We start from the raw sequence: 19,063 nt of genomic DNA, 5'->3' as shown, positions 1-19,063 counted from the left end.
AATGAATAGTTGTAGATGATTTATACACCATTCATCACATGGCCTTGGACAACATTCATTTGATGTAAATTTTAATTTTACCCACCTTGTAGAAAATTTATTTTTGGTTAACTTCCCTCCCCTTAAAATACTTGTTTTAGCATTAAAAAACTGCCTAAAGATTGTCCAGTTTGCTAGATTAAGGGTGACCCAGTTTAGCCAAATTCTGGATTATAAAGTATGTGACCTTTTCTTGAACCTAAACAAAATCCTGCTAATCATTGACTGTGTAAAAGTGTGATGGGGGACCTTTAATCAATATTAATCTGTTCTGTCCTCATCTAAACCAAAAAAGACAGTAGCCCCCCCAAAAAAAGATTAGAAGTGGAATGAGACCAATATGTAGCAAATTGAAATAATTTTCTCCCAGTTAGAATTTTAAAAACTATCAGTAATTTATAATTAAAATATACATAAACACAACAAATAATAATTAACAAAAAATACGTTCAGTACATGTAATGCATAATTACATCAGGACACACCTAAATTTACCAAGTCCTGGCCCAGAGTGCATTATCTAATGCAAAGTGGCAGAAGTTTAATAATTCACAAGTGCTGTCTGTTGGTAAGCAGGGCTGGTGCTGCAGAGCGTCATAAAACAACAAGCATTCTTTGTGTGGAGCTGTGATAAGATCCCGGGGACACTCTGATCTCTCACAGGGACAGGCATTGTTCAGTTCAAAAGGACAGCACTGCTCTTTAAACACCATTCCTTTCAGCGTTAACACTCAAAACACAGAGTGGTAAGCTTTGGACTTCTTTTCTTTAAATATCAGGTATGTGTGTTACCAGGTAAATTTTTTTTTACATATGGAACGGTCTTTCTAGGACTAACAAGCTTGCTTGTAAAAGTTTAACATCAAAAAAGCCAAATTAATATTTTGGGTATTGAATCTTTAGATTCACGGTCAAGAAACCGTTCAGCCAGCATTGCTTATTTCTCTTCTGTAATGCACTACGCGTGTATATATATATATATATATATATATATATATATATATATATATACACACACACACACACACAAATAAAGGCTAAAGGACCGTAACAGACTACAACTTTACACCTTTGTCATTTAAAAGACAGTCAAAGGCAAAAAGCGTGACTTTTCATACTGAAATACTCCTTGAATACTGAAGTGACTTAAAGCTTGTGTTAGTGGAAATCAAAATTAATATAAAATACTCAAATATATTCTGTTGCTTGGCCTGAACAATTCATTTTCTTACAAGAGACCATTAAAGTCCCACCTGACAACTACACTTTAGGACACTCTCCAAAGAGTAAACACAGCAACAGAACATTCACGCATTTACAAAAAAAGGCTTAGTTACACACTCAAAGGCAGCTTGTCAAAGCAGAGCACTGGACACGGTGTTCTGCAGAGAGAGAATCCTTTAATCTGAACCCCATGACCCAATCTCCTACTGGCATGACACTGGCTATGAGACTTCAAATCTTAAGGTTATCCTCTCCAAGGTGCGCTCAATGAGAAAACTGTAGCAGACAAGTTAAAAGGTTAAATTATATGAAGAGAAACTATGCATTCATATTGGGAGATATCTGGGATTTTACATTTGCCCTTCTCCCTTTTTGAAAAACAAAATCCAGAAACCTTTCACACTTAATTTATTGAAAACTATTACCACAAATCACTTAAAAGCAGAAGGTTTACAGATTCGTTGTGCAGTATGATGATCATATCAAAAGTGCAAATACAATAAGCCAATGATATGGCTTTAAGTGAATCAGGTGTTGCACCAAAGACAGCAAGCAGTTAATTTAGCAAAAAAAATAAATAAAAACTGCCAAACATCTCATAGAGCACTGATGTGGGATGACGGCGTTAAGGATCGGCAGTGAAAAGAAGTGGTTGACCCCCTTTGAAAGTGATCCAAAGATTTGGAACAGCTCTCACCTTCCAAGAAATGTCTGGCTGAGAAACCCTTCATGCCAACTCCAAACCTGTTACAGCATAAATGGTTAAAGACGTACAACCTTGCATTGAGTTGTTTATTGAGGGAATTTAAGAAAAATGTTCCTAATAAATCCCATCAGAAATACAACTGACAGCGACTCATTAGGATGGGTTTTAATTTTCGGTCATGTCCACAGCAAATCAGGAACCATGTATCCTAATAGCCTTGGTATATGACCAAATTTATCATGTACATTCAACTGTTCAAGAACAAAAACCTTACTTTTCATTTTACAATACTGGAAGAACGATAGTCTGCCAGCATTCATTCTTCAATCTACCCATATGGGACCTGTGGGGACAAGACAAACATTAGGATTATCAAAACACCGAGCCATTGAAAATGTCATAAGGCTTTGAAAACGAGTAGGTCGCAGTGTGCCATTATCCTGGGGATGACATGTTAGATATGAAAGAATTGAAAGAACACCAGTTCTGCACTAGAGAGGCAATGCAGGAAAGTTCACATCAAAAACAACTTTGCTTCCAGCATAAGCTGTGTGATTAATTGAAGTAAAACCAAATCACAATATGGCTTTTCAATGATCAAATACTGCGGTTTAAAATCTCGCACAGCACTGCATTCTTGTACATGAACTGGTCTCTTCAGTGTCTTGGAGCAGCTTGGTTCGAAGCAAGTTCTGCTCCACACAAACTCATCTGCATCTGGGAATGCAATGTGTAGCAACCAAGCGCTTATAAACTGGCTGCATTAGACAAAAAAAATAAAGGCCTTGTCTCGACCACCACCAGGACCCAATAACAAACATATAAGGTCCAATAAGAGTGGGTGTCAAGGTTCTCTAGCACTGGCAAATGAACATTCCAGTCAGACACATACAACTGGATGCAGATACCAACAGTGCGGACTAATGATTTCTAATAAACCACTTTAACCTTACAAACCTCCAGTCACCAAAAATGGGGTGTTGCGCCTTCTAGTGGACATTCTTCAGATCACACCTACAGAGCAGAAATTTAAAGTGAGATTTTGTTCTTCTTTGTCTTACAAATTAAGGTACATCCTTTAAGCTCATTGAATGTACTGCAGCGTTTTCCCACAAAGCTAATGATTAGCAACATGGGTAAAGCGATACTACAGAATTAATCTCCGAGGCATTTCCAACGACTAAGCTCTACTGAGAGGGGCAAGTCGGGATAGACCTCAGTTAAACCAAATTTAATACATTTTGAAATTACCGAAAGTGAAACCAGATACTATAAAAAAAACAAAAGATAGCTAAAATTCAGTGATACTTACCCATCAGGACAAGCTTCTTCAGATGCAAAACATTAATTTTACGCTTTCATTGCCATGATTATTCACCCACATTTTGTCCTGAAGTCTGAAAGCATAGGGAAACATAAGAATAGCATAGCAGGTCTACATTTTATGAACAATTAAAGGGAGTTTGAGGGTTCAGAAAGGCACATCCTCTTTCATGGTTTATAAGAGCAGTTGAACATTAATGCCAATCATCATTACAAAACTCTGGCAATTCATCACGATCCCAACAAATTCTTACCCAGTTGGCCAGTCCCTTCACAAGAGGATCTTTTATGCAATCCCAAACCTGAAAGCACACACACACATATATCTCATTTGAAATGACATTTAGTCAATAAAAAGCAGCAACCTATTCTGTGGCACAAATGTCTCTTCTCATAAGTAGCACTGTTATTTGGAGGCCACAACAGTGAGTTGCAAGAGAAGGGAATTGTAATTTTTGCACTGCACTAGTTCCTAAGCCCAACATGACTAGACTGTGACTAGTACTGTGCATTTACTTTCCAAACCACTTCCAAAAAAAAAGAAGAAGAGAGAAAACACTTACCATGCAGGTTACTATACACTGCAATCATAGAAAGGCCTAAGAATTCCCTGTTGGGAGAAATAAAAGAACATTAGCCTTTATATCGTCCCAAATCACAGCAGCAGAGACACGTTGGGGATATTCCAGGCCTCATTGTCATCACTGCGACTGTTCTACAGTTATGAAAGCAAACCTGGGGTTTTTCTAGCCAAGCAGATTGAGGAATTTGCCCTATTTGAGAAATTCCGCTTGTGATGATCTGCTTGGCATCTACGAGATCCGATCAATCTTTAAACACGTGTCCATCACAAGAACCAAATCACCCACAATGGACCAGTACAATGCAACATAATTGGTGCATTTAATAAATATCTAGTTTTCTCTATGCACACGAGTCCGCGGGACTATTCACCACGTGGTGTAGTCCACTGTTCGTTAGAACGGAAAAGAAAGTCTTTGCATCAAACCTACTGAATGTTAATAAATTAAACTTAAGAAACATAATATGGGTAATTGAAAAGCTGAAATAGCAGATAAGAATGAAAAAAAAATCGAAGTACCTAGTTTTAAGCCACATTTCTTCACACGATTACTCACAGACAGGTTGAAAGCTTGAAGCTAAAGAAGACTGTGGAACAAGAGCGTCACATTTTATAGCGCAGGATCTGACTTTACGACATTTTACGACTCTGCGCTCTCCTCTGCCGTTCAATTCAATTCAATTCAAGTTTATTTGTATAGCGCTTTTTACAATACAAATCGTTTCAAAGCAACTTTACAGAAACTTATGTTTCTACAATATTTAGTAGTAGCTAGTAGTTTGTGCACGTTTGACAGGATTTTAGAAAAAAAAATTATAATAATACAAGACATAGTCAGCTAGACGATGAACTATCAATATTATTAATTAATAGTTATTTATGATGCAGTCACACATGTAGCAATAATTGTTAGTTCTGTTTGTTGATTTAAGGTTAGCATCATCTGGGGTCCTCTGAGGGTCAGCATCATCTCTTCTCAGGTGTTGATCCAGACTGGAGCTTGTGTAAATCCTAGTTACATCCCGTGGCAAAACATAGAAACAAAATAGAGACATCATTAGCATAGCTGTTGATCCAACAAAGTAAAATTAGTTTAACCCAAGCTAATTAATAAAAATGCACATTTGATCAGATGCAACTACACTCACAATTTAAGAGATACATTATTCGTATGCTTGGCGAAAGAGATGTGTTTTTAATCTAGATTTAAACAGAGAGAGTGTGTCTGAACCCCGAACATTATCAGGAAGACTATTCCAGAGTTTGGGAGCCAAATGTGAGAAAGCTCTACCTCCTTTAGTGGACTTCCTAGGAACTACCAAAAGTCCAGCGTTTTGTGACCTTAGGGAGCGTGATGGGTTGTAGCGTGGTATAAGGCTAGTTAGGTATGCAGGAGCTAAACCATTTAGGGCCTTATAGGTAAGTAATGATAATTTGTAACTGATACGGATAGGTAGCCAGTGCAGGGACTGTAAAATTGGGGTAATATGATCATATTTTCTTGACCTGGTAAGGACTCTAGCTGCTGCATTTTGTACTACCTGTAGCTTGTTTATTGACGAAGCAGGACAACCAAAGTGCATTACAATAGTCTAGTCTAGAGGTCATAAATGCATGGACTAGCTTTTCTGCATCAGAAACAGATAACATGTTTCGTAGCTTGGCAATGTTTCTAAGATGGAAGAATGCAGTTTTTGTAACATTGGAAATATGATTTTCAAAAGACAAATTGCTGTCTAATATAACACCCAGATTTCTGACTGTAGAGGAAGTAACAGTACATCCGTCTAGTTGCAGATTGTAATCTACAAGATTCTGTGTAGTGTTTTTTGGTCCAATAATTATTATCTCTGTCTTATCCGAATTTAATTGGAGAAAATTATTTGTCATCCAATCTTTTACATTTTTAACACACTCTTACACAGCTTAGATAATTGGGAAGTTTCATCTGGTCTCGTTGAGATATATAGCTGAGTATCATCAGCATAACAGTGGAAGCTAATTCTAATAATATTACCAAGGGGCAACATGTATATTGAAAATAGAAGGGGACCTAGGACGGATCCTTGTGGCACTCCATATTTTACTGATGATAAATGAGATGACACCCCATTTAAGTAAACAAAATGGTAGCGATCGGACAGGTAGGATCTAAACCATATTAGAGCCTGCCCTTGAATACCTGTATAGTTTTGTAATCGATCTATGAGTATGTCATGATCTATGGTGTCGAACGCAGCACTAAGATCAAGTAAGACTAGAAATGAGATGCAGCCTTGATCTGACGCAAGGAGCATTCATTTGTAGGTCATTTGTAATTTTAACAAGTGCAGTTTCTGTGCTATGGTGGGGCCTAAAACCTGAAATTCTTCATACAGATCATTTTTATGCAGGAAGGTGCTCAATTGAGCAGACACAACTTTTTCTAAAATTTTAGACATAAATGGAAGATTTGAAATAGGCCTATAATTTGCCAGTACACTAGGATCTAGTTTCTTAATAAGAGGCTTGATAACCGCCAGCTTGAATGGTTTTGGGACGTGACCTAAAGATACGACGAGTTAATGATATTGAGAAGCGGTTCTTCGGCTACAGGTAACAACTCTTTCAGTAATTTAGTGGGTACAGGATCTAATAACCATGTTGTTGGTTTAGATACAGTGATAAGTTTATTTAGCTCTTCCTGTCCTATAGTTGTAAAGCACTGCAGTTTATCTTTGGGTGCGATGGATGAAACTGAAGTGTTAGACGCTGTAGAATCTACATTCGCTATTGTATTTCTAATGTTATCTATTTTATCAGTGAAGAAATTCATAAAGTCATTACTATTTAACGTTGGTGGAATATTTGAATCAGGTGGCGTCTGGTAATTTGGTAATTTAGCCACTGTGCTAAATAAAAACCTTGGATTGTTTTGGTTATTTTCAATGAGTTTGTGTATATGCTCTGCCCTAGCAGTTTTTAGAGCCTGTCTATAGCTGGACATACTGTTTTTCCATGCAATTTTAAAAACTTTTTTAGAAAACTTGTTTTTCTCCATTTGCGTTCAAAACTACGAGCTCTATGCTCTATGCCGTTGTGGCCATAGACATATAAAGTTATTATATGCTTTTACTGTCTATGTTTATATGTCTATGGTTGTGGCTAGAAGGGATACAGGAAAAACCGGAAGCTAACAGTAAATTTTAATTTCTACTTACTAGATTGTGTTTTATCAACGACTACACCTACCTCAACCCTAAACTTACCCCTTACAATAATGCAAAACTAGTAATTATTGTTGTACAGTGTGAGAACTCTGCGTTTCTGTGGTTAAAATCGACAAATATTATAAGTACTAAACTCACTGATCTATAATAGAAACATCATTATATAGATCAGTGATTAAACTGGCCCAAAGCTTGAAGTATTTGAGAAAAAAAAAAAAAATACAGCTAAAAGCGTCATTAAGGGATTTAATTTATAAATTGATTAATGTTCAATAGAAAAGGAATCTGTTGTCCATTTTATACACAAAGAAAACACACAATATATAATTTAGATGCGTAATTTATTATATGTAATTCATAATTATTAAGTTATTGTAGAATTTACTATAATTAAATGTTAAATGTTAACTTTTTAATGAAATTAAAAATGAAAATTGTACATTCACAAGAACACACACACACACACACACACACACACACACGCACGCACATAATAATAAATGTTGGGAAAATCCTATTGATTTCATCTCTCTACAAATGCGAGACACGTGACCGTTCGCGCCAGTATATTCACTCAAGCGCGGCGACCCTTAAACGAACGACAATCTGTGATTTGCGTGTTATTCTTTCATTATGGGAGTCTGTATGTCAAGAAAAGAGATCCCTGATGAAATCTACAGATACTGGTCTGCTGTAGCGTCTTCTCTTCGCCTCGGCTGGCTTGGGACGAGTAACGTGAGGACGGTTAGTGTTACCAGCGTTACTAACACAGTAACGCTAATCTGTTTATTATTGAACAAAAGACCTGGCTATGATGAATGTAATAAATTGGTAGTAATTCAAAGTTAGTATCACTACGGCGTGGTGATATTAAGTAACGTTAACTGGCCACCGTTTTCAAATCGCTTTCTTTTCTCTAACGTTAGGAGATGAAAGCGTGCCAACTTGCTCTTTTCCCAAATCTGTTGAACTCCTCAGCCGTAGAGGAAGATATTCTTGGCCTGGAGGAACATCTACGAGAGGTAACGTTACTGAATCTGTGTCTGTGCAAATATTAAACATATTAATATTTCCTGTCAGGTCTGTACTAGTCTAATGTTCAGCAGAGTAATTTACCCTTCAAACTCACTTTTGAGAAGTTAGCTCTAAATGTCACTTTATTGCGAGGTCCATTTTAACCAGATTAGCTCTCCCCAAATGAAGCTGGAATAATCTGCATATCTCTTTCAGAGTGTTACTGTAACATGCTACACATAGATGAAAAAAAAAAATATTTTTAATACATTATTTGTTTAAGCAGTATAGAGAGCGACTTCAAAGAGCCTTAAGTAGTTAGTTAGTCAAGGTCTGATCTGCATAATGCAAATGACAGCCTGAAATATAATTTAAAGGACATTTCTTATGATAGGGTGCTGATGTCTCGGGTGGTGATGAGCGTGGTCGGACACCTCTACATGTGGCAGCAGGAGAAGGCCATTTAAACGCTGTTCGCTTCTTGCTGCAGCAGGGAGCGGATGTGAATGCCACGGACTGTGAGGAAGAAACTCCACTTCGAGATGCCATACGCTGCAAGTACTTGTCACGTTTGTGTGCTTTGCTGGGTATAAATTGCATACAAAAGTTAGAAATTAATTTCTACATTGATTTTAATCATTTGCACCCTGAAACTGAAATCCAGGGGCATTTTGTTTTTTTACCTTTGTGTGGGTATTATTTTTATAATTACCTTATTAATTGTATCCGTGTTGTGTTTTGTACTTCAAATCTATGATTTCAATATCTCAGAATACTATGCTGAAACCAAAGCTGTCTTTATACTGCAAAGGTGGAACAGAAACTTCACCTGACAAGGCATTTATGTTTATTTGCACAGACTGTTTATTGCTGTTCAAATGTGTCTTACATGTATTTACACTACAAATGCGTACCGGTAATATACAGTAAATAGCATACATGAAGGATATAAATTATGAAATAAAAAATAGTAATAAAGGCTGCAATTTTATTACAGAAATTATTATTGTTGATATTATTGCTTTTGATATTGTAAGAATGATTATTAATGTTGATTAATAGAATACATAAAAACACGTTTTTGTGTTTGGGGAAACAGTCCCAGAATCATATTCTGGCTACACAGCTGAGAACCGTTTATGAATGTTTATTGCTTTTTTTGCATTAGAAAATGAAGACTTCATATTGGTTACTGTAGTAGCTTAAAACAGATCAGTTTTTTTGAGCTGAGAGTAAATCACTTGAAAAAAACTCCCGTTAGCTGTCTACACTGGAAAATTTATTTCTTACATTGAATATGCACTCATGATCAGTGAGCTCCACACTTTAAAAAAATACACAAAACAAAACACATTTTCAGCGGTGACTAATCTAAACACCTCTGACTGGCCATTTCATCCATCAAGTTCAACAGAAATATGTGTAAATGTTTAAAATGCTCAATGCCAAAAACACGTAAAAAGAAATCTGATGCAACATGAGCAGAGCTAGATCAAATAACGCAGTCAGCACATTTCATGTTTCACTTTAATTCCGATAGATGTAATAGATTTAAGCTTAATTGTGCTGGGGCATTTATTGCCCCAAATTCCCCTGTTAATTTCTGACCCTGTTGCATACCTACGTTTACTGATTGATCTCTTAAATCACTAGGAGTTTGGAGGTGGTGGAGCTGTTAATTTCTGCAGGGGCACGTTTGGAAAAATCCTCAGAGGAACTTGGGGTTGAGATGTGCTGGTAAGTGGGATTATGTTTTTATACAAAAGTTAATTTCACAAAAGAGGGCACTTGATAAAAGGTGTCAATCTGATGAACATGTTATTGCTTGACCTAAATAGCAATAATTGTAGTCTTCTCAATATGGGTTGTGCTCTTCAGTCTTGCATTCCTTGGAGACACAGAACAGATGGAGGCGTGGAAGAAGGCTGGGGTCAGTTTTAATGTTTCTGATGCTCACGGTCGAACTCCCTTACATGTGGTGAGGTTTTCTCAGACATGTTAAAGGAGCACTTCACTTTTTAAAAACATAGGCTAATTCTCCCTTAGAGTTAACAGTAGCGTTAAACTGAACTTTTTTTTTTGCCTTTAAGAAGCTAATTTTGACAGTACTAATATATATATATATATATATATATATATATATATATATATATATATATATATATATATATATATATATATATATATATATATATATATATATATATATACACAGTGCCTTGCGAAAGTATTCGGCCCCCTTGAACTTTGCGACCTTTTACCACATTTCAGGCTTCAAACATAAAGATATGAAACTGTAATTTTTTCTGAAGAATCAACAACAAGTGGGACACAATCATGAAGTGGAATAAAATTTACTGGATATTTCAAAGGTTTTTAACAAATAAAAAACTGAAACATTGGGCGTGCAAAATTATTTAGCCCCTTTACTTTCAGTGCAGCAAACTCTCTCCAGAAGTTCAGTGACTACGTTTACATGCTGTTAAAATTCGGGTTATGGTCGGGTTAAGGTCAGTATTTGGGTTTCTGAAACATTCGGGATAATCCGTTTACATGCGTGAGCAGAGAGAGTTACTCCTGTATGCATGTAATGTGTAATCAGTCGCCAATTCCGATGTATACGGCGACGCACGGTTAGCGTCTGGACGTACGTACAACAAGACGCAATATGCGTCATTTCCGATTCTTCTTCCTGTATCCAAAGACAACAACAACAACACCAGCAGCAGGCGGATAATGAATAGTTTGGGGCAGATAGCGATAGTCTTTGTTTGCGCTTTGGCGCTGGTACTGATCCACCAGCAGCTCTTGACACTACTGTGCCTCTATACTGCACGCAGGGTTTTTTTTATGCGCCGTCTCTACTCAAAAGACCAAGATTCCTTGCGAATGGAACATGCGCAAAACACACATTTTGATGGGGATATGCCGAAACGCGTTTACAAGACCAAATATTCGGGTTAGAAAAGGGATACCACAGGTATAATATCCCAGTTTTTAAAAACCGGGATATGAGCATATCCGGGTTTTTGCCGGTGTTTACATGGCCGTGCGCGACCGGGTTATTGCTAATATCCCAGTTTTGAACGGGTTATTGGCTGCATGTAAACGCAGTCAGTGAGGATCTCTGAATGATCCAATGTTGACCTAAATGACTAATGATGATAAATAGAATCCACCTGTGTGTGATCAAGTCTCGTATAAATGCACCTGCACTGTGATAGTCTCAGAGGTCCGTTTAAAGTGCAGAGAGCATCATGAAGAACAAGGAACACACCAGGCAGGTCCGAGATACTGTTGTGGAGAAGTTTAAAGCCGGATTTGGATACAAAAAGATCTCCCAAGCTTTAAACATCCCAAGGAGCACTGTGCAAGCGTTAATATTGAAATGGAAGGAGTATCAGACCACTGCAAATCTAAATAGACCTGGCCGTCCCTCTAAACTTTCAGCTCATACAAGGAGAAGACTGATCAGAGATGTAGCCAAGAGGCCCAAGATCACTCTGGATGAACTGCAGAGATCTACAGCTGAGGTGGGAGACTCTGTCCATAGGACAACAATCAGTCGTATACTACACAAATCTGGCCTTTATGGAAGAGTTGCAAGAAGAAAGCCATTTCTTAAAGATATCCATAAAAAGTGTAGTTTAAAGTTTGCCACAAGCCACCTGGGAGACACACCAAACATGTGGAAGAAGGTGCTCTGGTCAGATGAAACCAAAATCGAACTTTTTGGCAACAATGCAAAACGTTATGTTTGGCATAAAAGCAACACAGCTCATCACCCTGAACACACCATCCCCACTGTCAAACATGGTGGTGGCAGCATCATGGTTTGGGCCTGCTTTTCTTCAGCAGGGACAGGGAAGATGGTTAAAATTGATGGGAAGATGGATGGAGCCAAATACAGGACCATTCTGGAAGAAAACCTTATGGAGTCTGCAAAAGACCTGAGACTGGGGTGGAGATTTGTCTTCCAACAAGACAATGATCCAAAACATAAAGCAAAATCTACAATGGAATGGTTCACAAATAAACATATCCAGGTGTTATAGAATGGCCAAGTCAAAGTCCAGACCTGAATCCAATCGAGAATCTGTGGAAAGAACTGAAAACTGCTGTTCACAAATGCTCTCCATCCAACCTCCCTGAGCTCGAGCTGTTTTGCAAGGAGGAATGGGCAAAAATTTCAGTCTCTCGATGTGCAAAACTGATAGAGACATACCCCAAGCGACTTACAGCTGTAATCGCAGCAAAAGGTGGCGCTACAAAGTATTAACTTAAGGGGGCTGAATAATTTTGCACGCCCAATTTTTCAGTTTTTTATTTGTTAAAAAAGTTTGAAATATCCAATAAATTTCGTTCCACTTCATGATTGTGTCCCACTTGTTGTCGATTCTTCACAAAAAATTACAGTTTCATATCTTTATGTTTGAAGCCTGAAATGTGGCAAAAGGTTGCAAAGTTCAAGGGGGCCGAATACTTTCGCAAGGCACTGTATATATATATATACAGTCGTGGCCAAAAGTTTTGAGAATTACATAAATATTAGTTTTTAAAAAGTTTGCTGCTAAACTGCTTTTAGATCTTTGTTTCAGTGATGTACTGAAATATAATTACAAGCACTTCATACGTTTCAAAGGCTTTTATCGACAATTACATGACATTTATGCAAAGAGTCAGTATTTGCAGTGTTGGCCCTTCTTTTTCAGGACCTCTGCAATTCGACTGGGCATGCTCTGAATCAACTTCTGGGCCAAATCCTGACTGATAGCAACCCATTCTTTCATAATCACTTCTTGGAGTTTGTCAGAATTAGTGGGTTTTTGTTTGTCCACCTGCCTCTTGAGGATTGACCACAATTTCTCAATGGGATTAAGATCTGGGGAGTTTCCAGGCCATGAACCCAAAATTTCAACATTCTGGTCCCCGAGCCACTCAGTTATCACTTTTGCCTTATGGCACGGTGCTCCATCGTGCTGGAAAATGCATTGTTCTTCACCAAACTGTTGTTGGATTGTTGGAAGAAGTTGCTGTTGGAGGGTGTTTTGGTAGCATTCTTTATTCATGGCTGTGTTTTTGGGCAGAATTGTGAGTGAGCCCACTCCCTTGGATGAGAAGCAACCCCACACATGAATGGTGTCAGGATGCTTTACTGTTGGCATGACACAGGACTGATGGTAGCGCTCACCTTTTCTTCTCCGGACAAGCCTTTTTCCAGATGCCCCAAACAATCGGAAAGGGGCTTCATCGGAGAATATGACTTTACCCCAGTCTTCAGCAGTCCATTTACTATACTTTCTGCAGAAGATCAATCTGTCCCTGATGTTTTTTTTTGGAAAGAAGTGGCTTCTTTGCTGCCCTTCTTGACACCAGGCCATCTTCCAAAAGTCTTCGCCTCACTGTGCGTGCAGATGCGCTCACAGCTGCCTGCTGCCATTTCTGAGCAAGCTCTGCACTGGTGACACTCCGATCCCGCAGCTGAATCCTCTTTAGGAGACGATCCTGGCACTTGCTTTCTTGGACGCCCTGAAGCCTTCTTTACAAGAATTGAACCTCTTTCCTTGAAGTTCTTGATGATCCTATAAATTGTTGATTTAGGTGCAATCTTAGTAGCCACAATATCCTTGCCTGTGAAGCCATTTTTATGCAAAGCAATGATGGCTGCACGCGTTTCTTTGCAGGTCACCATGGTTAACAATGGAAGAACAATGATTTCAAGCATCACCCTCCTTTAAACATGTCAAGTCTGCCATTCTAACCCAATCAGCCTGACATAATGATCTCCAGCCTTGTGCTCGTCAACATTCTCACCTGAGTTAACAAGACGATTACTGAAATGATCTCAGCAGGTCCTTTAATGACAGCAGTGGAAAGGTTTTTTTTGGGATTAAGTTAATTTTCATGGCAAAGAAGGACTATGCAATTCATCTGATCACTCTTCATAACATTCTGGAGTATATGCAAATTGCTATTATAAAAACTTAAGCAGCAACTTTTCCAATTTCCAATATCTATGTAATTCTCAAAACTTTTGGTCACGACTGTATATATATATATGAGATGTATAAGTATATGTATGTATACAGGTGCTGGTCATATAATTAGAATATCATCAAAAAGTTGATTTATTTCACTAATTCCATTGAAAAAGTGAAACTTGTATATTATATTCATTCATTACACACAGACTGATATATTTCAAATGTTTATTTCTTTTAATTTTGATGATTATAACTGACAACTAAGGAAAATCCCAAATTCAGTATCTCAGAAAATTAGAATATTGTGAAAAGGTTCAATATTGAAGACACCTGGTGCCACACTCCAATCAGCTAATTAACTCAAAACACCTGCAAGGGCCTTTAAATGGTCTCTCTGTTGGCTTCACAATCATGGGGAAGACTGCTGACTTGACAGTTGTCCAAAAGACGACCATTGACACTTTGCACAAGGAGGGCACGACACAAAAGGTCATTGCAAAAGAGGCTGGCTGTTCACAGAGCTCTGTGTCCAAGCACATTAATAGAGAAGCGAAGGGAAAAAAAAAAAAGTGTACAAGCAATAGGGATAACCGCACCCTGAAGAGGATTGTGAAACAAAACCCATTCAAAAATGTGGGGGAGATTCACAAAGAGTGGACTGCAGCTGGAGTCAGTGCTTCAAGAACCACTACACACAGATGTATGCAAAACATGAGTTTTAGCTGTCGCATTCCTTGTGTCAAGCCACTCTTGAACAACAGACCATGTCAGAAGCGTCTCACTTCAAAAAGGACTGTACTGCTGCTGAGTAGTCCAAAGTTATGTTTTCTGATGAAAGTTTTCCTTTGGAAGTCAGGGTCCCACAGTCTGGAGGAAGAGATGAGAGGTACACAATCCACATTGCTAGAGGTCCAGTGTAAAGTTTCCACATTCAGTGATGGTTTGGGGTGCCATGTCATCTGCTGGTGTACAGCCGTATACCAGGAAGTTTTAGAGCACTTCATGCTTCTTGCTGCTGACCCACTTTATGGAGATGCAGATTTCATTTTCCAGCAGGACTTGGCAGCTACCAGTACCTGGTTTAAGGTCTATGATCTCCCTGTTCTTAATTGGCCAGCAAACTCACCTGACCGTAACCCCATAGAAAATCTATGGGGTATTGTGAAGAGGTAGATGCGATATGCCAGACCCAAGAATGCAGAAGAGTTGAAGGCCACTAGCAGAGCAACCTGGGCTCTCATAACACCTGAGCAGTGCCACAGACTGATCGACTCCATGCCAAGCTGCATTGCTGCAGTAATTCAGGCAAAAGGAGCCCCAACAAAGTACTGAGTGCTGTACATGCTAATACTTTTCATGTTCATACTTTTCAGTTGGCCAAGATTTCTAAATATCCTTTCTTTGTATTGGTCTTAAGTAATATACTAATTTTCTGAGATACTTAATTTGGGATTTTTCCTAGTTGTCAGATATAATCTAAAAAAAAACAAAAAAAAAACCAAATACTACATATATATATATATCAACAACGTGCCCCCGATGGTTTTTGGTCCATGATAAAAATCAGCCATTGTCACAGCCCTAATTATTACTCTGAAATGAGAGTATAGTTCCTAGCCATATCAGCATAGAAAAATCACAACTTTTTTTGTCTTAGTACACGATATACCTACAGAAGAATCAAGTTAATAAAGTTAAAGGTGATACCACCACCAGACCCGGAGATTGGGTAAAAAAACAGTTAAACTCTAGGGGAGTTGTAAAATGAGCCTATTTTCCAAAAAAGTGTAGTGTTCATTTTAAGTAAATGTTGCTCTTATGATAAACATCTAACCTTGACTCATCTTCCTTGTTTGCTTTAAAAGGCGGTGTGTACCAATCAGCCTGAAATGGTGATGTTCTGTGTTCGCAATGGATCGGATCTTGAGGTAGGGAGTTTAAAAATCAGTGATTTATCTGTCAAGAGTTTGGACACATACATTTTTTTTTCAGTAAGTTAGAATAATATCAAGTCATCGAAACTACAAAAATCAAAATGATCTTATATTTGGCAAACTTTAAAGTTGCCAGACTGTCGCTTTATAGCACTGATAAGACTTATAAGATGCATGCTAGGATGGTTTTCCAGTAGTCTTGAGGCAGTTCCCCAATGCTAGGCACTGTTGACTGCTTTTCAGTCATTCTTCTTTTCAGCTCGTCCAATTCAACAAATGCAAATTAAATTATAACTCCATTTTGTTGGGAAAGTCATACTGTAGCATGCACAATTTATATGTGGCCCTGGACCACAAAACCAGTCATAAGTGTACATTTTTCAAAATTGAGATTAGAATATAAGAAGAATAAATTAAGCTAACCATTGATGTATGGTTTGTTAGGATCGAACAATATTTGTTTGAGATACATCTATTTGAAAATTTGGAATCTGAGGGTGCAAAAAAATCTAAATATTGGGAAAATCGCCTTTATAGTTGTCCAAATGAAGTTCTTAGCAATGCATATTACTAGTAAAAAATTAAGTTTGAATATATTTATGGTAGGAAACTTACAAAATATCTTTATGGAACAGGATCTTTACTTAATATCGTAATGATTTTTGACATAATACAATTATTTTTTTGTTTATTGCTACAAATATACCCCAGCGACTTATAACTGGGTTTGTGCTCCAGGGTCACATATTGTCTACAAACAGATTACAAGCATTTAAGCAATGCTCTTCAATCAGATGGTTTTTAAGATCATGAGAAAAAGATGTGTCCTATCTTTTAGTACTGTAGTGATATAAGAGCATCACTTTACCTGTGTTAAAAACAACATTTTCAATCTTCTCTGAAATGATAGCAAAGGGACAGGTTCAACAACAGGCCTGTAGATGATGCTCAGAGACTAGGCTTACAACACATGGTGGAGCTGTTGAGTTATTAGGCCCTCCGTCTCAACCAGGCCCAGAACACTGAGGAACAGCAGGTGTCTGCACTTGTAAAAGAGTTCAAAGTTTGTTGTAATTTGTCATTGGATTTTTTTTTTTGTTCCAGTTTTTAAAAGCATTATATCAGAAAGATAGAAGTTGTTTTTGTAAACTTTTGTTTTAGACGTTTTGGCACAACTAAAGTAGGTTAGTGAAACAATAAAACATTCCTAAAATTATTATAATGACATATATTTTTAATCATTTTTATTCCGAATTTTGTGTTTTTAAAATGTAAAGTTCCAAGGTTGCTACAAGAAGAAAAGAGGCTAACTCATTTTCAGGTGTTTTTCTACTTTATTTGATATGGGTTTCCAGTTCTGAACGTAAATAACAAATATCATTCGCCATAGTAAAAAACACTCTAGCTATAATACTTGAACAGTTTTGAAATTGGACAAAAACAGATTGAGAAACAACAGATCCTGGTGTCTGACAGCAATTGATAATGACACACCCTTAATGCTTTCTGTAGTTTATATTTCTACTGTGTTTTTACTTCATGGTGACTTTTAACAACATAAATGTGACATGCACAAAAATGAACATAGATGACCAAACACAATGTATTAAAAATCTTATAATATGGTTTAAATAAACAAAAGCAATCGGTTTCTTTTTTAGTCGGAATGTTTAACACTACCAGATGCCAGAATCTGAAGTTAGCATCCTCCACCTCAGCCTTGCACCCATGCCATCCACGGCACAATCACACAGTGTAAGGATACCCATAATGTGTCTTTAAGAGACGGTGTTTTAACTGTGTAACACAGACAAGAATATAACTATGCCATATGTATTGTATTGTTTCCATATTAAAAGCTAATTTCCATCTAGGAATCTCCTTAAAGTGAGTGGTGCAAAAACACACTGTTACAAAAGAAAAGGCACGATAATTCGGCCATTCGGTGCAAGATTAAGGTGAACCAGGAGGAGAAATATATTGACTTCATCAGAGAACCACTATAATTTGCAAACAACTGCCTGAGAGTTAAAATGATCAAAACAAGACTTTATTTTTTGTAACATGCATTCACATGTCCAGTCAATAGAGCAACCTGACGGGCAATGCAACAGCGTTCAAAAGTACAAAAACGGTCCAAGAAGGAAGGCTGACATTCCTGGAGCATCCAAGAGCAGGAACTCTCTTTTTACAGAGGAGAACAGCGGTATCAAACATTAAGCTAAGTTATTTTAATGACAGCCCAAGAACATTTGCATGCATTTTTATGCCATAGAGTTTGTGTACAAAAGCAAAAAGATTACAAAAATGTCACAGGAGTGGCTTGCACAATGAACGGTTTCAGAAACTGATAAGGTTTCTCAGTTGGTGAACATACATTGTAGGTCTGTAGACATTCCGAGTTCTCCTTGGAGTTTCAACATCTGAAGTCTTATTTGCAATCTAGAGTTTACCTTAATGAATCAAATCTACTGGTAATGAGGGAGAAAAACACAACTGTTAAATATACATTAATAATATCGACGATACCCACCAACGGCATGCTAAATATGCAATAACACAGAAAGGTTAAAATAATACATTGGTTATAATTTAATGCCACAAAATTAAAATGAACATGTTAAAGGACTTTATCGCAGTATTTAAAAAAATATATTTAGTCATCTTTAAAAGGCTCAAAGGAAGAATAAGATAAACATGCTATTAATAAATCTCAAAACAATAGTTTGTTCAGTCCTTTTTTGTTCTGTTTTACAGATTGAAGAATTTAGAGTAAAAGATGTCAATGCAATATATGATTTGGGCTTGGGCAAAGTGTCTAATCCAAAAATGGGTAATTAACACATTAAAACAATATTAGGATAAATGTGCAGATGAAAGTTGTGTAGTCCATAGTCCTAATTTCTAGAGTAGCACATTTTCAGCATTTGTGTTCTCTGTGTAAACGGTTTACTCTCTAGAAAAATGGCTATTGAAACTCTGCTGTGTGCTGTCTTAATGTCAAACTGTTCATTTGCAGTGAGAGTACAGAAACTAAAAGATAAATT

At 37.3% G+C, this 19,063-nt stretch overlaps 1 protein-coding gene, 2 long non-coding RNA genes and 1 other non-coding gene across 5 annotated transcripts; 2 read left to right on the top strand and 2 right to left on the bottom strand.

The window, feature by feature from the left end:
* Positions 1-1,739: 1,739 nt before the first annotated feature.
* Positions 1,740-4,499, bottom strand: LOC132136362 (uncharacterized). The gene is made up of 6 exons (XR_009431237.1): positions 4,395-4,499; positions 3,856-3,902; positions 3,547-3,594; positions 3,282-3,366; positions 2,927-2,983; positions 1,740-2,312 (listed from the first exon to the last, which is right to left on the bottom strand). It is a non-coding gene; the product is annotated as an uncharacterized LOC132136362 (long non-coding RNA).
* Positions 3,059-3,190, bottom strand: LOC132140138 (small nucleolar RNA SNORA18). Its single transcript, XR_009433730.1, has one exon. It is a non-coding gene; the product is annotated as a small nucleolar RNA SNORA18 (small nucleolar RNA).
* Positions 4,500-7,623: 3,124 nt separating the features above from the next.
* On the top strand, positions 7,624-17,100 carry si:ch211-209a2.2 (L-asparaginase). 2 transcript variants are annotated; one of them, XM_059547234.1, is made up of 7 exons: positions 7,624-7,828; positions 8,011-8,106; positions 8,493-8,656; positions 9,752-9,835; positions 9,977-10,076; positions 15,948-16,010; positions 16,927-17,100. In XM_059547234.1, the coding sequence occupies exons 1-7, from the start codon at positions 7,718-7,720 to the stop codon at positions 17,008-17,010; spliced, it is 702 nt and encodes a 233-aa protein (XP_059403217.1). In that variant the 5' UTR covers positions 7,624-7,717; the 3' UTR covers positions 17,011-17,100. The 2 variants fall into 2 exon arrangements, with proteins under 2 accessions (XP_059403217.1, XP_059403218.1); XM_059547235.1 differs by lacking the exon at positions 7,624-7,828 and adding an exon at positions 7,843-7,958.
* On the top strand, positions 14,648-15,473 carry LOC132129638 (uncharacterized). The gene is made up of 2 exons (XR_009428551.1): positions 14,648-14,905; positions 15,270-15,473. It is a non-coding gene; the product is annotated as an uncharacterized LOC132129638 (long non-coding RNA).
* Positions 17,101-19,063: the final 1,963 nt, after the last annotated feature.

The sequence above is a fragment of the Carassius carassius genome, chromosome 4 (genome assembly GCF_963082965.1).
Source record: "Carassius carassius chromosome 4, fCarCar2.1, whole genome shotgun sequence".
Lineage (NCBI taxonomy): Eukaryota > Metazoa > Chordata > Actinopteri > Cypriniformes > Cyprinidae > Carassius > Carassius carassius.
The sequence above is the reverse complement of the archived record's forward strand: the minus strand, read 5'-3'. Positions and strand labels throughout refer to the sequence as shown.

Bases quoted from the DNA above. Each gene is read 5' to 3' on its own strand.
- si:ch211-209a2.2 (XM_059547234.1), top strand. From the start codon at position 7,718: ATGGGAGTCTGTATGTCAAGAAAAGAGATCCCTGATGAAATCTACAGA. The intron at 8,657-9,751 runs GTACTTGTCACG...TTAAATCACTAG, and splicing joins CGAGATGCCATACGCTGCAA to GAGTTTGGAGGTGGTGGAGC. The intron at 16,011-16,926 runs GTAGGGAGTTTA...CTGAAATGATAG, and splicing joins GCAATGGATCGGATCTTGAG to CAAAGGGACAGGTTCAACAA.